The 22,670-nt window shown below is 32.3% G+C and overlaps 1 protein-coding gene across 5 annotated transcripts in view; it reads right to left on the bottom strand.

Annotated features, from left to right (window-relative positions):
* Positions 1-22,670, bottom strand: part of Mdga2 (MAM domain containing glycosylphosphatidylinositol anchor 2) — a 760,082-nt gene that overhangs the window by 116,968 nt on the left and 620,444 nt on the right. For all 5 annotated transcript variants that reach the window (XM_005331744.3, XM_021730684.3, XM_078050175.1 and 2 more), the window contains one exon: positions 4,557-4,826. In XM_005331744.3, the coding sequence (XP_005331801.2) occupies positions 4,557-4,826 (270 nt within the window). The remainder of the gene's footprint in view (positions 1-4,556; positions 4,827-22,670) is intronic.

Genomic DNA, 22,670 nt, shown 5'->3' with positions numbered 1-22,670 from the left:
TCAAAAATGAAATAATAATTGCAAGATATTTTGCAAATAAAAACTGGCGATGTTTTTGAAAGAATGTTTATTGTCCTATTACTGGTTTCCAATATTGTACTTCACATCTAGTAGGTACCTGTAAATAGTGTCAGTTTTATACTTAATATAATTTGTGGTTTATACAGTAAAATATTATAGAATACATATTCACTGTTGGAAAGGACATCATTCTTTAATATTTTAATTTAAATTTAATTGAACTCTATGCATGTACTATCTGGAAGTTAGAAGGGCACTTCACTTTTACTTTCTGGGATACATAGGAAACTTTGATTGTAATTTTATTTTGTACTTATTTTCTTTGACATATAATCTAGTGTAATAAAAAGCAATGCTAATATTGTCACAGGATAATGTCTAAATTTTATTTAAGTTAACTCATCAAAAACCATAAAAGAAAAATTATTTTTAACATCATGCATTTTTTTTTTGTCTAACTTGTTTATCCACTGACACATAAAAATTCTAACAGAAACATTATCAGAAGCAGCAGGTTAAAGGGAAGAAATATAGAGAAAGAATGGTTAGTGGAAGCATAATTGGAATAATTTAGAACTGACTTCTCAATTGGTAAATATTTAAGAATATTGATTAGAACAATTCAAGACATAATCACTTTATGAATCAATGTGGTATTTTGTTACAAATATCCTAGTTCTTTATGTTGAAAAAAGAATAAAAGTTTCTCTTCATCTCAATTTCTGATAATGTCAATAGAATCTGTTCACAGATCCTCTCTCATTTGGTTTTATAGATAATTAACTTTTGGAAATTTTTTGTCTGCACTGTTGTTTCAATTCTGTGGCATCGCTGTGGGTCTTTGCTAATGGATAGCTTAAACCAACCCAGTACTGATGGAGGTGGTCAGTGAAACCTCCCAGGTCATTTTTCCCTCACTCGCTTTCCCTCCTGCATCTATAAGCTTGTTCCAATTAGGTCTTCAGGAACCATGAGCAACCATGGCCTACATCTATGCTGAGTTGTGAAAAGTTGTGCCACCAGGGCTCAGCACTCTAGCCTGCTTAGGTTGACAGAGGGGCAGATACTTGGTAAAGCAGTTCTATTCATCTTGCAGCATTTTAAAGGGAGGAGTCCTTTGAAATAGTGAGTTGCAATATCTACTAGTCATCTAAGACTGACACAAAAAATTACCACAAACTGGGTGGCATAAGATATTATTCACTCACAGATCTAGAAGCTAGAAGTCTGAAGCCAGGATCTTACTAGGCTAGACTTGTTACAGAGGCCCCAGAGTGGAATAACTTGCTGCCTCTTCTAGCTTGAGGTGGTTGCAGGGGTTCTTTGAGCTACAGCTGCACCATTTCATTCATGATCACATTGCCTACTACTTCACCCTCCAGCTCCCTCTGCTCCTCTCTTCTAAGGATACAATTTACAGCATCAGAGCTCACAGATGACCCAGGAGATGCTTCTCGTCTTAAAATCCTTACCTTAGTCACATTGGGCCATGTAATATGATATTCATAGATTCCAGGGATTAGGGCACAGGCATATGTTTTGGGGGTCCTCAGTTAGCTCACTACAAAATACATGATTTGTTTCCAACTTGAACTACTCTTTCACCCTCACCACATTTCATTTAATTTTTTTTTTCAGACAGTTTTCTTTCATTCAATCAGTATATCTTTTGTCCAGCCTTCATCCATTTAGCTGCTTCAGACTACTGAGTTTTGTTTTGCTTTATTTTTTCTGGATCAATCTATGTATTACTGTGTTCCATAGAATGATATTCAACTATGCCACATAAGAATAAACTTAGGTCTTTGAGAGCATTTAATATTTTTTTTTCCAAAGGTGAATATTTGGCTATTTTGAACATGTCATAAAGTGAAGTTCATGCTGCAGTTGAAATCTGCTGTAACGGTAAAGATCTACCTATTAAAATACACATGTTTATTGGTATGATACATAAGCACATTTAGATAAGTATTTGAAAGTTCATAGGTTAATTCCAATAAATTAATATGTCACATTACTCTTTAGAATTTGTAAAGATTTTCACAGAAGGATAGGGGAATGGTCTCTGGGTTCCTACCATAACACACATAGCTTACTTAAACTGTACAAAATTGTTATAATATTATCATATAAAATGCAAAACACAATGTTTTGTAGAATCAGAGAAAATATTCTCTAAAAACTAGGCTGGTTATTTGCTTCTACTTTCATATTACCCAAATATCTTGACCTACCATCTTATTTTGCCTAACAGGAAAATATTTTCACTTGCCCTCTAATGCCTCAGTAAGCACAATCCCACTTTCTCACCACCTACTCTGACACATCACACACACATGATAAATAAGATAAAAATGGGAATAAATGTTTCAGCTTTCCTGGAAACTAAAATCAGTACAGATGTTAGCGCTTTATAGTTCAGTTCTGTACATTCTGGTGTGCACTGAGATCAAGTCTGCTTTTGAATACTATCAAACATATATATGGCCAGTGAAGAAATGATCTTGATAAAGTAATTATAAAAATAAACTTTTAAATCTTTCTTCATTAATTTAGTTTTTAATAAGTAAAGAAATTATCTTTAAAGATCTATTTTGTGGATAAAGAATATCTGCATTTTTAAATATTTTCTATTCTCTAATAACTGTTAGTTTCAAAGAGATTTGAATTGTGGAAATTCATAAGGAATACTACTTCTGATATATTTTGTTAGAGGAAAAAGTCTTTCAAATTTCCTTCTAGATACTCCAAAAAACAGATTCTAAGAAAACATCTCTTCCTATATATATTTTCCTGGATTATATTTTTATATTTATATATTTGGGATTATATTTATATATTTGGGATTCAATTGCCTCCTTTTCTCTTTTTTAAAACAATATTTCATTTATGTGGAGGCCTTGAAACAATAAAGTTGACCTAAAGATTGAAAAGTGCACACCGGAAACAAGTTAATGCATGGGTCTCCTTCTCTTTCCATGAGGCAATGCAGAATGTATTTATTCTATTCCATAGTTATCAAATCTACTTGTGGTGTCTCATAGATTTGGAGTGGGACAATGAAGCTTAGTGTTTCTTCTGGTCTCAGCTTGTCTTCTAGTTCAAAATTAGAATTTGAATTACATAATATAGAACAAATAAAAATCTTGAAGAACAGCATGAACCTAAACCTTCTAGCCAAAAGGTGGGATACAATGTCATCATAGAGAATTAGGAATTGCTTAAGGCCAAAAAGTTGAAGAAAAGGATGTAATTAATTTTAAGGAGTATTTCTGTATTAGAGGATTCATGAATGAAAGCAAGATGATGCTCTATTTGTGAAAGCAAGATGATGTTCTATTTGTGAAAAAATAACCACCTTTGAAAAATTCTTATTGGTATGGAAATAATGCATAAAGAAAGATTGAAAGTAAAGGAGGCATTTAAAATACCCACTGAGTAATAAACTACATTCTTTTTCCCTTGTAAATATTTCTAAATTGGAAGTTTGATCATCAGATAAACAGCAGTGTCCTAGGATCTTTTGGCTTTGCATTAGTAGTCTACTTTAAGAATCAAAATAGGAAAACCTTGGAGTGAAATAAACCTTAATGAAAAGCTTTGTGAAACCAAGAGGTGGCAAGAGGCAGCTCACAATATAGTCATGCTCTTTGGTAAGTCAGGCACACTTTATCTCTCTAACATTTCATTTTAGGAGGCAAAACTGGTTCAAGGCAAATTATATTCAGAGAGTTCTCTCATAAGTAATAACAAAGAATTCATATGATTAGTGAATTTTTTTTATGTCTGGAACATTTTAAACATTTTAATGTCCAGTTTCTTTTTTTCCTGATACACACTATTGTAACTAATGTTACCTAGGACAAAATAACAATGAAAATGAGTATTTCTTTTAATATATGCTCAAATCCTGCCTCAAAAAGAACATTCACTTTAGTATATAGCTTATGAAAATAGTTTTTTAAAGTATGGAAGACAATACAGAGGAAATACTAAGAAGATAATGACATCAAAATTATCTGCACTTCTTCCTAATTTACTGTATACCAGACACAACTTATTATTTTCCCTTTTTTCTACCATATTTGCGAAAATTTGGTAAGTCAAGGATAAAATGGAGAGTCATTCTACATTGAAAGATAATAAATAAATAAATAAGAAACAAAACAAAATGATCCTGCTATTAAGAAAATCAGAGCAGATTTCTGTTTACATTTTGCAATCTGAGCTAAATAATGCTAGTTACAAAATTTGCCACTTTATTACTAATATACTAAAAATAATCAACCTCATTACTCACTTCATCTGAATTACAATAAATTTCTATGCAATTTTATTGGCACAGGTACAAATTTTAACTACTATGATAGACTTGCCTTGAAGATAAACTAACAGAAGCTCTAACTAAAGAAATACACTTTCCCTGGTAAAACTGCTCATAATGAAATATTTTCATTCTTACAATGATATGGACCTAAGATCTCTTGTTTTAAGAATACAAAAAATATAAAAAAGCCAAACCTTTAGAATCCTACCTGTAACAAGAAAGCTGCATCTCCCGGCTCCAGCTTCATTTATGATGCTACAGTTATAAACCCCATAGTTTTCATTGGAAAGACTCTTCACTGGGTATTCTGTGTATTCCTGAGAGTCGAACTGACCCGTCCGTAATAACTTATTGCCCAAGCGCCACTCATAGGTCAGCACCCGGATTGGATAGGCTCTCAGTACCCTGCAGCTCATGGTGACACTTCGGTCCTGTCCTTGCCGGATTTCTAGAAATGCTGGTTCCACAGCAGGGGGATCTGTAGAAAAGATATATTAAAATAGATGAATGAGTCTTGCAATAAGCCATTCATATTGGCTATTCTTATTATGATAATCTATTCTTAAGAATATAGTCTGCAAAGAAGGAGGATAAGAGGTGGGTGGAGAATATATTTAGGCCCAGGAATTTTGGCTATGGCTAGGAAATGTGATTTGCTGAGTGTGGGCAGTAAATAAACCTCATTGCTTTACAAAAGCATTTGCAGGTGAAACAAGCAGAGCTATTTATTTTTTTCTTTCTGTTTTCCAGAAAAAAAAATTGTCATGACTATTTATATTGCCAGCCACCAAATATTGTTCTTGATATGAAATGCAGAATAAAGCGGGGCTTCAAACTAGTATAAGCATTTGTGAATTCTAATTATTTCCCCTGTGAGGCACAGTCCATGGGCTTCTGGATACTCACTATTTAATAAAGTAGGCAACACAATTATATACATTTATTTTCTAAATTATTTGTTATGATATTATTTGTAAGTCAGAATATTCATTTGTAAATTTTAAGCAAACTTTGCAAATCATACCACAGGTGGAGGTGGTTTTCAACCCATTGCAATGGCTCATTTAGCTGGTGTAGTTGTGATTTGTTTTTTCAAGTAATTAAAATTTTCTACATTAGGTACCTAATCTTGTTTTTTTTTTTAATGCTAAGATTTCCAGTATTTAAACTGCATCCATTTAAAGTATATAAAATACACTTCTTTTATTATTAAAGGTGTAAAAATATAGTCCTTGTCTTAAAAGTCTCAATTATCATAATAAATTAAACTTCTTTCCTGAGCTGTAATTATGTGATTCACTCATTCTGTCAAACTCTCTACAACCACTAAGGAGTACATTTCACAACATAATTTCCTCTCTTTTTTTTTTTTTTTTGGTACTAGGCATTAAACTTAGGGGCACTCTACCACTGAGACACATCCTGACCCTATTTTGTATTTTATTTAGAGACAGGGTCTCACTGAGTTGCTTGGTGCCTCACTTTTGCTGAGGCTGGCTTTGAACTCAAGATCTTCCTGCCTCAGTCTCCCTAGTCACTGGGATTACAGGGATGCACCACCATGCTTGACTCAAAATTCCCTCTTTAATTAGATGTACATGCCTCCCCCATGAGTTATGTTGTATAAAATTTGTACAACTGTATTCAATGGGCCTTACTTCAAAATGCTAAATGGTTTTAAGACTACAACACTATGAGTGCCTAATATAATATTCTTTACATGTTATTTCATCTGTGTTTTTTTGTTTGTTTGTTTGTTTTAAGTAATATTGGCATCACTTCTTATTTTTAATATTGGACTTATCTTTCTTACTACTTTCAGTAGATGATTTTAAGATGCCTTATTCATTTCAATATTATCCATTCTCTCAATTTTTTTCTTTAAGCCTTTTTTCAAAAAGTGCTAAGAATATTTCAAAAAATGTGCAAGGAAAAACAAAAACAAACAAAAAACTCCTGCCTTCACATACTTCATGACAACACAGAAGGCAGACATTTAGAAAACATACACAATTAAATTATGAAAATAATTCCAGGTAGAAAGTAACGAAGAAGTGAATGATATCATGAGGACTGACTAAGCAAGCAATTTTAAGAAAGGGGATATTCAAGCTGTGTCTTCCAGATACACAGGACATAGTCAGATAGGTACTCAGTAACTGAGAGGGCCTTCCTGAGAGAGCAGTAGGTGCTTGAGGAGGTAGGGGGAAGGGAGGGAATTTCAGAAAAATGCAAGTGGAGTAGCATAGTAGATGCGCAAAAGACCATGAAGACTTGGGAAGAATAAACAAGGAGAGGCAGAGAGTCTATTTAAGGATCTTGAGTGTCATGCTATGGAGTTTTGAGTTTTATCCTGTTTGTATTGGCGAAACTAAAAAAAAAAAAATTCAATAAAAGATATACACGATAAAATTATTATTATTGATGTTTGTGTTAGCTTTTCATCACTATAATCAAAATACCTGACATAAGCCATTTAAGAAGAAAAGATTTAGTTTTGCTCACGGTTTCACAGTATTCAGTCCATGATTGGCAGACTTAAAGGCAAAAACATCATGGTGGAAGGGCATGGCAGAGGATAAAGAGGACAGAGACTAATGGTGAAGGGGAGAGAGAGAGAGAGAGAGGGAGTGGGTATGGGGGGAAAGAGGGAGAGAGAAAGAGAAGGGGAAGAAAGGGACAGATATAGTCCAAGGCCATATCCCCAATGACCTATTTCCCCAGCTACATGCCACTTGACTTTGGTTTTCACCCAGTGGTTTATTCAAATTATTAATCCATAAAATTAGTTTACTGATGGGATAATATCATTTATAATGTGATTATTCACCTCTAAACACAACTGATTTACAGAACACACCATCTTTTGAGGGGACCTTCCAGATTTTAACCATTTTATCATTGTTACTGTTATTACTATTTTAGGAAAAATGTGGTAACAGGTAGGAAAAACATAAACCACAGAGGGAAGAGAAGTTACACAGAAAATACCCCCATTGGTGAAAGCCAGAACTAAGGTGAAGTCAGTGGGAAAATAAATGATACCTTAGGCAAGGAAGTAGACAATGCTGTCAGTATATAATGCTTTCCAACAAAGAGTGGAGAAAAGGACAGGCAATTTGGGGTATGGTGAACATCTTGACTCTGTACATATGAGTCACACAGTAGGAAAACCCAGTAAGCAAAGAGTTGCTTCATTTTTAAACATTCAGGTCATATTTGATTGTCTTTTTGCTTTTGATTTTTTTTTTATTTAACTGAATTTGGTCAGAAAGAAAAAGTACATATGTTTTCAAACTCCAAATTTGTTGACATTTGCTATAGGTCAATATATACTAGATTTTTCCCCCCAGTATGATTACAAAAAAGAAACAGCATCGGTTTTGGAATGTGACTAGGATTTGGGGGGGTCAAATCTGATAAGCAAGTTATCTAGATCCTCTACATAGGTGTTCATTTTTGCCTACTGATTCTAGTTGGGTTAACATAGACAAAAGTGTTAAAATCTTCTAAAAGTTATTAGTTATTTTAAAATTTCTTCTTGTAGTTCCATCTCTTTGCTGCTTTATCTATTTCTAGGTTGTGCTATTAAGGACATGCAAATTAAAAATCGCATGAAATGAAGACTTCATCACTATAAACTAATCTTTACTCTTTATTTTTTTAAAAAGTCTATTTTGCCAAATGTTAGTACAGTTACCCAGGCATTTATTTAATTAGTATTTTCATATTATATTCTTCCATGTTTCATTATTATACCCTCAGTATCCTTATATATTACAGGCATCTCTTTTGAACAGCACGTGCTTGTATTATTATTTCAAGAGAGTCTGACAATCATTTTATCTTTACCCATAGCACTTAGCATTTACACTTACATTTACTATAATAATGGACATATCTGGATACAAACGTAACTTCTTATTTTTTGCTTTCTATTTTTTTCTGATTTTAATTTTTCATTGCCTTCTTTTAGATCGATGGATTAGATTATTATCCCTAACTTTTTGTTACTACTATTTGATTATTTATATACTTTTTCTATTATGTTGATTGTTCTAAAAATTGCAAAATACATATATAGGTTTTCTAAAAAACTCCAGTTGATATTCTTACCACGTTTATGGACAAAACAATCTGAGGATACTTTGTCCCTTTGACTCTCATCCTGACATAAGTTTTGGGGTCAAGGATGTTGATTCTCTACTGCTTTTTAAAATTCCTATTATACATTATCATTTTCTACCTGAAATGTTTAAATTTATCTAGTCATATACTAGCTTATTTGCTTTTCATTTCTTCTTTCATTATCGACATTCCATCTGTGGTCACTTTCCTTTTTTCTGAAGTAATCATTTAGAAATCTCTATCATATCTTTAGTGAACTCTCAATCTTGATTTCTAAAATATATATTTTAATTGTATTATTAAAATATTTCCCCAGGCATATAGTGTCATAGGTCAGCAGTTATTTTCTTTAAGCACATCAATAATATTATCTATTTTCAGTTGGCTTTATTTCTGTGGAGGGGTCAGGCCAAATTCTTACATTATGAAGTGAAAATATTTTTCTCTTCAAGTAACCTTCAAAATATCTTTGCCATTGGTATTCCACAGCTTCCATACAATAATTTTAGGCACAATTTTCTTTTTATTTATAGGTTTGAGATGTATTGGGCTTCTTAAATTTATTTATTTAAATTGGTGTCTTTCTTTGAAGAAACTGTAGAAAATTCTCATCATTAGCTCTTCAAACAACTAGTCTACTTGCTGCCTTCTTTAAAACCTTACTTGATCCTTTATATCTTCCATACTTTTTAACCTCTCTTCCAAGTTTTTCATGTTTTTATTTGCCCTGTACTAAATTATTAATAAATTCTTCTGCACAGATTTTTTTTTTTTGTACTGGGGTTTGAACTAAAGGACACTTTACAACTGAACTATATCCCTAGTCCTTTATATATTTTTTTGTTCTGAGACAGGGTCTCACTAACTTGCTGAGGTTGGCTTCTGACTTTTGTTCCTCATGCCTCAGCCTTTTAAGTTGTTGGAATGAAAGGTATACACCAGCATGTCCAGCAGTTCATTAATTCTTTCTGCAACTCTGTTTAATCTGCTTAACTCATTCATTGTGTTTTTAATTCCAATACCATAGATTTAACTTATAAATTTTCTGCATAGTTCTTTTGTATACCTGCTATACCTCTTTTCTACAGAGAATGAATGTCCTCATTCTCTATAAATATAGTCAAGCTTATCTTTTATATCATTAAACAAAGTAATTGTTTTGTTTTATACAATGTGATAATGACAAATGAAGTTTGAGAGTGTTTTCCTGCTTGTTTTCTCTCAAAGTTCATTGCTTCTATGAGTTCTTGGTTAATTTTTACTCTTTGTTGTTGATTATCCTTCAACTTTGATGCTGAAAATGAATGTTTCTTTTTCATCCAATAAAGATTTGCATCCATAGGCAACTATTAGTTTTGCTGCCTAGGATCACGATAATCTAAATTCCTGGCTCGAGGCTTTTTTATACATTCATATGACATGAATTTGAGTTAAAAATGCACACAAGTGCCAGCTAGTAAACATAATTTCAAGTATTAATTTTCATATCATTGTCAACTTCCTTACATCAAACTTGCAAGTTTCTTTTACTCCCTTGCAAGTGGAAATGTGTAGACTGTGTTTACTTCAGCTTTAATCTTGTCATGTAGATGCCACCTTTGAATTCCAGCTGCTTGGGAAAAGGGATTACCAGTAGGACCCTCCCACAGTCAATACCCCAGGGTTGGATTTGTGCCCACAGATGTCATAAAAATAGAACCTAAAAATTTCCAGGTCTGCAAAATTGAACTGAAGATTCATTAGGGTCAAAGTAGCATCACTGTACTGTTTTCACTTAAATTTAACAAGTTTTTTTTTTTTTTTTTTTAAAAAAGCATTATAACAATTTTAATAATATTTACAAAAATTTTTCCCAGCATTCTCATTTGTTTCTCCTGGAAAGACTTTGTAGACTGTCTTATTTTTTATATGCTCAGAAACACATCTTAGGCAAGTAGAAATATGGATCATAAGAAAAGGCTTACTGCAAGTAAGAGTTTTACTGAGAGCATAAAACCAAATATCAAATTTGGATATGCTATTGAATATAATCACTTATACAGTTACAGTAAAATAAAAGCTACTAATGGAGAATAAATATAAATAATCAGAGAGAAATGGGGATCCAGAAATGCATGTTATAAAAATTAAAGAAGCTATGTGTTTCAAAGAATATGCAGTGATCTAAAATATCAGATTTAGCAAGAAACAAATTAAGAACCAATATATCTAACATGTACATTTTTGACAAGCTGGATACCAAAACTAACTGCATTGAAAGCATTTTCTGTGAAGCATATATAATATTGCTATGTAAGTTTGAGGATGGACACTAGAGAAAAGTAATAACTGTTATTCAAGAACACTACAATTAGAAAACAATTATTTCTATTGATTCTATCTTTCAAATACATGAAAAGATCAGGTATTTCTCTCCTTCTCTACTACTTCTACCACTATCCCATAGACTACTATGGATATTCTGCAATACCCTACTGTTTTTCTTGTTATTGTTTTTGTTTTCCTTTTGAGATAGGGTCTCTCTAGGTTGGCTAGGCTGGCTTGGAACTCCTCAGCTTCTGCAATCCTCCTGCCTCACCATTTGAATAGCTGGAATGACAGGTGTGTGCCATCACACATAGCTCCTGCAACAGCCTTCTAAAAGGCCAACATGTTCCTCTTTAGCCTCTTCTTAATCTTAGAGTAGGTGTTATGGTTTAGGAATTAGATGTTTCTGTAAAACTCACGTGTGAGACAATGCAAGAACATTCAGAAGTGAAATGATTGAACTGTAAGAGCCTTAACCCAATCAGTGGATTAGTTTTCTGACAGGAATTGAGTTAAACCAGCGAGGCTGTGGCTGGATGAGGTGGGCATTGGACCTGTGCCCTTGTGTTATGTATTTTGTATCTGGCCAGTGGAATCTTATTCTCTGCTCCCTGAACATCATGTAAGCCTCTTCTCTTCACCATGATGTTCTACCCTGAGCAATGGAGCCAGCTGTCTATGGACTAAGATCTCTGAAACCATAAACCTTCAAATAAACTTTTTCTCCTCTAAAATTGTTCTAGTCAAGTCTTTTAGTCAGCCAGCGAAAAAGCTAACTAAAACAGTAGGCAGATGGCCTTTTGAAAGAGAAATCTTATAATATTTTCTTTCTCAAAACACTCTATTGACTCACCCTTGCTTGTTAATCAGGTGTAGAAGGACTTATAAATTCTGGCTCTTATTCTCAACCATCATCATGTTGATCATTATGTTACAGACACATGGGTTTTCTTCCTGTGCTACAAAACAAGCCCTTTCAACAGGATTCTAGATTCTTTATTCTGCCTGAGATGTTCTTTCCTTTGCTCTTTCAATGGTTGGCTCATTCTCATTTCTTTGATTTTACCTCTTCAGCAAGCCCATCTCTAATGAAGAGTTAATAAACTATCTCCCTTACATTTAAATGTTAAAAATCACTGTATGCATTCCTGAATATAATTTCCAGTTGTTCCTGCCTTGTTTTTGTAATCTCCTCTATGAAACAACAAAATATCTTCATTCATTGCTTCAGCCCAGAAACCCATCAGGGTATCTGGTATTATAGTTGATGCAAACCATTATTGATTGAGTAAATGAATGCATTAATGATATAAAGGAGTAAAGATATCCAGAATATCTCCAAAGTTGCTCCTATAGTGAAGTGAGGTATATGTCCACTTCATTAAATCTAGATAGGGTCTGTAAATTCATTAAACCAGAATATGAAAGAATTGAGCCTGTACCAATTTCTGAGCCCAGAACATTAGAGACTGTTAGTTCCACTTCTTAGCTTTTGAAACACCCACTCAAGAAAGCCTGACCCATGTTCATAAACACAACTATTCTATTGTCGAGACCATAAGAAGTAGACCTGAGATTAGATAGAGAAGAAAAGAGCAGGGATAAACTTAGCCTTCCAGCTGTCCCCACTATCATTCCAGATGTGTGAAACCATTTTGGTCTTTCAAACCAGACTAGTCACCCACCAAATTCCATCGAGTGATCCAGCTAATACCAAGGTTACTTGAAGAAAAGAGCATCCCAGGCAAACTGTTCAAATGCTTGCTTGACTGACTAGATATTAGAGAATCAGATTTTTTTAAAAATGTGTTTTTAAGCTTCTAGAATTGGAATATTTTGTTTTATACACCAATAACTAATTGAAACATATATCTTTTATACATCAAAAAATCAGTAGTTTGATATTATGGGTGGAGATCCAGTACAGTGAGGTAAAAGGACAAGGTGAAAAGACATTGAGAAGCACAGCCAAGCAGGTTCTGGAAAGAAAAGAATTCAGAAGGAAACTAATGGGGTGAGTCATAGACTCAGATTTCACAGACTGAATCACTGGGAAAACTCGAAAACTGGAAAAGCAATCACATTTAAAATCTGGTAGTCTGGAAGCCAGAAAGTTTCAATCAATGAACAGGATTTTGTTGGAATTTTATATTTCAGAGGCAGGAAATTTTGAGTGACTACAAGACGAAAGGTATAGCCATTGGAATGAAATGCTAAGGTGGATAGTAATAATGGATTAGTAATAATGGAGTTAAGTGTAGATAACTTAAGTGAATCACATTTTCTCTTAAGTTATATTTGTATTTGTAGCAAAACTAAAAGTATTTGTAACTGCTTATCTTTCTTCTGAATTTTTTAAGTGGCAGCGTAATTAGTTTTACAGGGATATATCCTAAAATACATGTTTACTTTTTCAATGGATGATAATCTGTGAGAATTCTTTGAATGTATTTGACCTATCAGATTATTTCAAATAATGATTTTTCAGACACTATCTATTGAATGTGTCATTTGTCTACATTAGAAGACAGCCTATTCAATTATTAATGGCCATACGGATGTCCAATAACATTGAGTTAAAATTCTTCAAATATAGTGTGTTTGCAAAAACGACTAATAGAGTCTGAGTTGGAAAGCATGCCTAAATTAAAGTAATCATTTATTCTATTTAAAAGGCTGTCCAAACTACTTGGATTTCGGGATTTTGCTAACCTCAAAAGGCTAGAGGATGTGAAACGGAGTGCACTCATTAGAGTCCAATCAAGTCTGCCTATGGAAAATTTCTCCTGATGTAGGGTTCACTTTTAGTGTGCTGGCTATTAATGAGCTCAACATTTCATTCTTTGAAATACCTAGTGAGAAGAACCGACCTTTGCAGTCATGATTAAATGTATAACGTGAACACTTTGGATTATGATGAAAGAAAGCTCCAGATACTAAAAGAAGTTAGAGTTCACTGTTCTCATAAAATCCATTTTTTTCACATGGTATAAATTATTCAGTATACTTTATTATGAAATATTTTATATTAAGAAAATTAAATAAATAAAAATATTATCCAAAAAGCCACTTCAACATAAAATGCTTAAGAGTAGGATTACTTAAATAAATAGGTGTTAGGATTTTAGTCAATTAAATGATTCTTAAAATATACTTTATGGAATTTATTCATTTTTATTAAAAATTTCTATTTCAAAAGTCAGTTTTTCACTATGCATAACCTGAAGAATAATGATTCAAATTGAATTGCATTTGTTGATAATAAATATTTACTGAATGCAAGGCATTTGTGAAGACATTCACATAGATCATCTCTTTTAAGTGGCACAGTTTTATAGAAGAGACTGAAAAACAGAGAGGTTAAACAAAGTCACACATCTAAAACTTTGCAAAGTAAAGTTGAAACAAGGTAATGTGATTCCAGAATGTATACTCTTAATAATAATTTACGCTTTACTATGTACAGCATAGGCTATATAAATTTTTTTAAATGATACTTGTCTATTTAAAAAAAACACCCCCCAAAACAACTTATGCTTTACTATGTTTCATAATTTAGCCATTTCCCTCAAAGAGGGCTTTCAAAATCTTTAAATATTTAAAGTAGTCAATTAAAATTGAGTTTGGACTATTCACAGTACCATTTAGAATTCAACAATTTGTGTAAGTAAAAAAAAAATGGAAATCATGCTTTGAGGGAAGCAAAAAATAATTGTAAAACAAACTTCAAGGTTAAAGAAAAAATATTGTTAATGGATTTCTAACCACATTCAAACTATAGTTTATGTAGCAGAGTACTCCCTGTGAATGCATTTATGTATTACCCATGTTTAAATGTATATGAACATGTAGAATATTAGGTGTCTGGAGGTAGAAGTGTGAACTTTTAAAGTTATTAAGGACTTCAATTAGAATAAAGCCATTAAGTAACAAGTGCTCAAAATTAATTCTAAACTTAACATTTTCTTTTCTTATATGTTCAAGATATCTGGCAAATGTTCTGAATGGGGTCAGGGGTTCTTCTAATGTTTGAATACATATACAGATGTCTAATTTATTTGGAAAGAATAATTCATAAAAACAGTAAATTATTGGGAAAAATATGTCAGGGTTTTTTTCTTAATAGGTGGATCAGAGACCAGTTCATGTGTTCTTTTGGCATTGCATATCAATAAGCTTTTGCCCTTCTTTCTTGAAAACAATTGCCCATTTCAGATAAGACCCAGAATCATAAGCAAAATAATATAGTTTTGATTTAAAATATAATAAAAAATACCTAAACAAGAAAAACCATAAAAAAGTAATATTAATTAGTTTTAAGTCTTTAAGCACCTGTAAGAAGACATACATTAAACATGCATTGGGGGTTGGGGCTGTAGCTCAGTGGCAGAGCTCTTGCCTAGCATGTGTGAAGCACTGGGTTTGATCTTCAGTACCACATAAAATAAACAAATAAAGGCATTCTGTCCATTCACAACTACAAAAAAATTAAAAATTTTTTAAAAATGATACTTGTTTATTAAAAACAAACAAACAAAAAAAACATGCATTGGACTGTCTTCAGTCCCGTCACTGAAGAGTTAAAAATGAAAACTGCCCACCCATATGGAGGATACCAGTTTAAGTACAGTCCTAATTACTTACCCAGTAGAAGGGTGTTACAACACTAAGCCTGCCCTTATTAGAGTCCTTTCTTCTTAAGTTTTTTTTTGTTTGTTTGTTTGTTTTTTGGTACTGTACTTGGGATTGCACCCAGGGTGTTTTACCACTGAGACACATCCCCATCACTTGTTATGTTTTGTTTTGAGATGGGGTTTTGATAAATTGCATAGGACCTGACTAAGTCCCTGAGGCTGGCTTCGAAATCACAATCCTCCTGACTCAACCTCCCTAGTTGCTAGGATTAAAGGTATGTGCCACAGGATTCTCAAGTAATTTCTTCTCAAAAGACCACCCCCATACACTTGTCATCTGCTGTTTTCTGGGTTTAAAGGGACAAGGAATACTGTGTTCTTAATAATAAACAAATCCAATATATACAAGAGAAAATCCAGGAGTTAAGAGTATTAAGTCAATAGCTTAAATTATTTCATTATCCAACAAAAATAGTATGCACTTAATATATGACAATTTATCTTTTCATGAGCACATACAGGAACCGTGAGGGAGGTACAACCCAAAGGGACATGGAAAATCTACCCTCCTCTCCATACCTTGTCTAATGCATCTTTTCCATTTGTCTGTCACTAAATTTAATTTTTTTTCTTTCTTTCTTCATTTTTGATATCAGGGATTGAACCCAGGGGCACTAGACCACTGAGCCACAGTCCTAGTCCTATTTTGTCTTTTATTTAGAGAAAGGGTCTCATTGAGTTGCTTAGTGCCTTGCTGTTGCTAAGGCGGGCTTTGAATTTGAGATGTTCTGGCCTAAACCTCCCGAGCTGCTGGGATTACAGGCATGTGCCACCATGCTTGGAAAATTTCAATCATTATAATAAACCAATACACTTAACGAAATGTTTTTTTCAGGTGTTCTAGAAATTATCAATATAAAGTTAGGGATGGTCCTGAGGACTTTTAATTTTTCACTAATAAGTTACTTTTGAATTTATCACTAAAATTTTACAGTGGCAAGCTGAGATGTTGTTGACTGCCATCTAAAGCAAGGGTAATTTTGTGACTGAGACCTTTAGCTTGTGAAATCTGCGTTGATTCCAGGTAGTTAATATGAGAATTAAAATGGATTTTTTAATAAATCCAGTTAGAGAATCAAATAATTGATGTACAGAACACCATCTATTTGGTGTCTGAAAGAAGACAATCCCTAATGAAGTTTTAAATTAATCCCAATTTATTCTGTATAGAACATATGAAAAAGGAATATTTGGAAAAATATATTGAGAAGTTTGTAGGATCTGGTTGAATGGATATAGAAGAAAAAGTTAAGACAGGAAGGTTTTAGGGTTTATTTCACTTTCATTAATGTGTTAGCATATTTCACATACTTATTACTTTACTTAGTCCTTCCTACTACTTTAAAATATTACCATTATTTCCTTTTATTCATTTATGTTTACAAATAAAAGAAACTAAATATGAGATGTTAAATTCTCAAGCATCCCATATGTATTCCATGTGACAGATTTTAATTCCACATTTAGACCACATGATTTCAAAATCCAAAGCTACACAACCCCTAGAAAATAACTGGGAGAAAAACCACATGACCTAGGGGTTGGTGCTGGCTTTTATCTAAAACAGCAAAGGCAAGATCCATGAAACAACTGAAAATTTGTACTTATTAAAATTGAAATGTTCTGCTTTGTAACTACACTGTAAAGAAAATTAAAAGTCAGACTAAAAAGTGGGGGAAAATATTTGCCAAGACATGCCATAAAGAACTTTTATCCAAAATATGGAAAGGATTCTTAAAACCCACAATAAGAAAACAAACTCATTTTTTAAAAATATACCAAATAAGAGTAAAGTGTAAAGTTTATAAAAAGCCAACACAGAACAAGTAAATTCTACTATATCACTCTTAAAATATAGGCATAAATATAATTAGACTAATATAATATATCCAATGAAAAATTATTTGTGCTTTTTCTAATATTAGGACAAGAAAACATAGAATCATATGTTTATACCAGATTTTCTATTCAAAATGAATTACATAATTATCTACATTTGAAACAAGAGGTGGTCACTTTGAAATGACTTATGTTTTATATTCTAAAGTTTAATGTAAAGAACTCCTGGAAACACAGGTTTAACAATCATCTCAATGTAAAATGTATATTTTTAAAATAAAAGTAATATGATACATATTCATGTAAAATGGTATGTTATCCTAGGTTCTCTGCCATTATTGGGGAAAGGTTCTTTTAACATGGATCTAATTGAAACCCTCAGTTAACTTGGTCCTCTCATTATTTGCTTAATAAGAACAAGGGCAGAACTAAAAGAAACAATCAAAATACACTTGCAATATAACTACCCATTCCAGCAGCTATTCTTAAGGTCAATCATCCATTGCTGTGCTGTTTTAATGTGTGGTTTGTGGTTTAGCATTCCTTCAAAACTGTGATGAGATAAGGAGACAGCAGCAAAATGTAAACCAACATCACAGGGTACTAAGTTCAACTGATGATTTTTCTGAAGAAGTCTTTCTCAATGAAGGAAGTACTACACTGCCTTACATTGGATAAAAACATTTTTCCTAACATATCTCTTGCACAGATTCACAGACCAGCTCCTCTAGGAAACACTGACCTTGACTCAAAGATTGAAGAGACAACTGGTAAATGTGTAGAAGAACAGGAGGTTTTATATGGGAAACACAATTATAATAACAGGCCTCACTCTGCTATGAAATAGAAAAAAATGATAGAAATTGAAAACATGCATTCCAAATATAACTATCAAAATTATGTAAGTAGTTCTAAAAAGCAAAAGGCTGTTTTGGCTAAATATGTTTAAAGCACAGAAAAACAAAGCAAAGACTAATAGCTAGGATAGACCAAAGATTTATTTCAATTTCTTTAGAACAAACATAAGATGGGAATTACATTGTAGAAATATGGAGAATCGGGTATGGACTCCATTCTGAGGCAAGAGTGAAAAGTTTAAAGTTACTGATCGAGGGAATTGTATGCTTTCATAAAAATTAATTGTACATTGGATTTGAGAAGGAAATTAGTGAAGGTTGCTGGATCAATTATGCAACACATTCTTATTGATGAAATCAGTTTTAAAATATGATTTGATTGGGCAGGGGATGTGGCTCAGCAGTAGAGCCTCACCTAGCACGCGTGAGGCACTGGGCTCCATTCTCAGCACCACATAAAAATAAAAAATAAGGGATACTGTGTCCACCTACAATTAAAAAAAAGTAATTAAAAGAAAATATGGTTTGATACCCCATTACAATCTCTTAGAATTTTATTCTGTGCCCATATAACTCAATAAGCTGGACTTAGGAAACAAACAAAGATGGAAACTGGAAAATCGACTGACAGAAACAAAGTTAAACTGTATTTGAGATTAAATTTTTAGTAGAGAGGATGCATTCAAAGAGACATAGTAAGCCTTTAAAATTTCAACCCTTTCTGTTCTTTTATTCAGCAATGTAAGGGATATTTGAGAAACTTTGTAAAAACGAAGTATTATTTCAGTTAAAATTACTCTTTCAGTTGGAGTGAACCAGGAAGTTCAATAAAGTCAAAGAACTTTCTCAGAAAATGAAATTGTAGTATCCATAATTTGCACTCGTGTATAATTTATAATTCAGGGAAAATGAAATATAACAGACTAAATTTTACAATTAAGTTTTGAATTTGGTCTATAGACCATGATGTCATGGAGCCATTCTTGAGTTTTGGAATTGATACTTGCTATAAAATTTCATTTTCATAATTAAATCAACCGAAAATAAAATTGAAAATAAATTAGAATGCTTTTTTCAAGTAACATTTTAGAATTGTTTTAGGAATGAAGGAACAGGGGAAAACGTCTAGTTTTTTCTTTCATACAATTAAAGATGAATCTGCAACAGGATGGATAAGCATGCAGAAGACATAGTAACTTACTGGTGATCATGGACCCATTCTTGAAAATTTAGAAGGGTTTACATTTTGTATTTAGTTTATGTTCAGAAGATGATAACTTAATTTCTATGTGATAAGCATTTCCTAAGACATTGTACAGTTTGTAAAGGAATTAAGGAAAAATTTAGAAGTTTTTTTTTCTCTTTTTAAAAGATAGTTCTAATCTAGAAAATCACATTTGAGAGGTTTGGAATATTGTGTTAAATAAGACCATCTGTGGCATGTATTATCAAACTTATAGAATAAAAATTAAGTCATATTTAAAAAATCAATTGTTAAATTTCTTTCTCAAAAGTTCTTTTTTTGGCTTATTTTACTATTTATTCTATAGTCCATGGCCATCATTTCTTATTTTTTGAAGGATAATTTAAGATGTTATTGAAAATGTTATAATAAAGGAGTAGAAACAAGAAAAATAAATTTCTATATTTTTTTTCAAAAGGTTAGACAACATTAATATAATTAATTGAAAGTGAATTGATTATGCTTTAATTAAATGATCATATTTAGACAATCTATTTTATTTCCAATCATATTTATATTTCCAATATGATATGGTTATTTGATAATAGCCTCCATGAGGAAAATGTTTGCCTAACAAAAATATAGCTAAAATGCTGCCTTTTACACCTGAAAGGTAGTTAGTTATAACTAATCATGTTATATGCTGATAGGTCTAATTATATCATAGAATTTTATTTAAGAAAATAGATGCCTATTAGGACAGTGGAATATAAATTTAATTATCCTTTATAAATCAGATACAAGGATTTCAGAAGATATAGAAGTTATTTAAAAAAAATAAACACTTCTAAAACCACAAAAATCAAGGAAAATATAGGGGTATTCAGCAAAGTTTTCTTGATTATCTTCCTGGTAAAACCATGAAAGTTGATTCTCAGGCTAAAATAGGGGATAATATGTTGCTTTGGTCTCAGTAGTAAGGACTATAAAAAATGACTCCATCTCCCAAAATATGAGAGAATAAAGATTTTTTTTTGCTCATAGCTTATAATTTTCTTCAAAGAGTGTTTTTATATTCAGTAGGTGTTTTGTTTTCTTTGAGGATGAAAGACATTCTTCATGTATTCTGTATAAAATTTTCTACAAGAAGTCAGACAAAACAGAGCAAGGGAATAAAACCAAGTAATAATAACTCCGAAGGCAGTAAAATTGTGTCATCAGATATAGTGCTAGCTTTGTGTTAATTTATTATTTTGCCTATTACAACAAAGATCAACAATGGAAGAAAGAGATTGTCAGGAGTCACATATACAAGATATGCGTAAAATATTACTCTGTTTATTTACTTACAGGAAAACATTTAACATATATGTTAATAGTTCAGCAGTTTGTTAAAGAAATTGGTGTAGAAATGGTGATGACATCACTGGCCCTTAGGTGTATACCCTCTGTATACACTTCAAAACAATCAACACCTATTCAAAAAGAGAATATACATTTTTCAGTGTATTTTCATAAAGGGCTAATGACTAAAAAAGCAAAGTAATGTGTGATGTACTATAAATTCTCTTGTATGGAGTGACTGTAATGCTGAAATTTCAGATTTTGGAGATCACTGTTGGTAACAGGATGAGCTGTTTTAGTTGCCTCTGCCAAGTTACAGTTGCTGCATTTACAAATATTAGGAAAATATTGCGGATTCCCTATTTAAAAGTATTAACTCTTTCCTGAAGAATGATTCAGAGAGGCAAGATAATATTTATATCACCCATCAAATTCAGTGATTTAGTTACCGTACATTTACTTTCTATACTGAGTTTGCAAAATAGGTCATTTCCTAGACTTTCTATATATAGAGTCACTGACTATAAATGTAAACACATTTGGGTTAGTGTTTAACATGGTCACTTTGTTAAAAACGCATGTGTTTCAAAAATCTGAAAACTTCTGACCACTCCTGATTTTTAAAACATCCTTATTATTTTTTTCTTTTTAAAAAGCCCATATTTATGGCAACAAATAAATACTTACTGAGATTGCATAGCACCAATGTAAGACATTTTTTATACACATCAAGAAAATCTAGGAGTTTGAAGTAGCAGAGAAGAAATAATTTAAATATATATATATATATATATATATATATATATATATATATATATATATATATATATATATATATATATATGGTACTGGGCACTCAACCACTGAGCCATATCCCCTTTTGATTTTTTTGAGACAGGGTCTTGCTAATTTCCTGATGCTGGCTTTGAACTTTGAACTCTCCTGCCTCAGTCTCCTGAGCTGCTGGGATTACAGGTATGTGTTACCAGGCCCAACTAAAATTGCATATTTTAGTACTATTATACATAAATCAGCATTGTAGGTATTGTAGGAAATAATATGAGGTCTGTTCTCCCCAAAGGGTTTAAGATTTTGCCCAGAAAGATAAGGTGTAACTATATGAATCTTTAAATAGTAAAAAGGATTAATTTAATGAAATTTTAGAAATGTCAAGTGGTAGGTGTGGAATGAATACGACAGAGTACTAATGCTGCAAGTTTTCCCAAGATGAAAGTATTACTGCAGAATGGAGTGACCAAAATTTTCATGACCTGATTTTGAAACAACCTTGTTGAGTGCCTAGGGAGAAGGAAATAGGGAAGATTTCAGGACAGTATCATTTACTGTGGAGAAGGGCTGGGATTCAAAACCATGGTACTGTGTACTTGCTGAGTCTGCGTTTTCACTTAATATATCTGGGCATCTGTGAACTGAAAGATTTTGACTCACTGCAAAAGTAAATGAATCTAAAAACAAATTCACAGAAGTGGCAAGCTAAAAAGCATGGTGACAACAGTGAGAGATAGAAGTATATCATTGTCAGCTTAGCAGAGTTTCAGAAGTTGAGTAATATGTAATATGCAGAGAACCAGATTCATGCACCTATCATTTATTCCAAGGTATTTGAGCACTGTCTAAATCTTAAATCCTTTTTCTGCTGTAGTATTTTAGGGTTATAAAAGGCACAGTTATTACACTAACAAGTTTTCAGTTTTCCTTAATAGATAAGCTATATATGTAAGTACTATAGTACAAAACACCATGTGTATATGTACTAATCTACAAAACATGGTTAGACTGATTGTAGAATTTATTTTCCAAATCTTGAACAAGAGGTCCCTAAATTGATTAAATGATTTTTTAAATGTTTTTAGTTGTAAGAAGACACAATACCTTTATTTTATTTGTTTTTATGTGGTACTGAGAATCGAATCAAGTGCTTCACATTTGCAAAACCAACTGAGCTACAA

The sequence above is a fragment of the Ictidomys tridecemlineatus genome, chromosome 5, assembly GCF_052094955.1.
Source record: "Ictidomys tridecemlineatus isolate mIctTri1 chromosome 5, mIctTri1.hap1, whole genome shotgun sequence".
Taxonomy (NCBI): Eukaryota; Metazoa; Chordata; class Mammalia; order Rodentia; family Sciuridae; genus Ictidomys; species Ictidomys tridecemlineatus.
The sequence above is the reverse complement of the archived record's forward strand: the minus strand, read 5'-3'. Positions and strand labels throughout refer to the sequence as shown.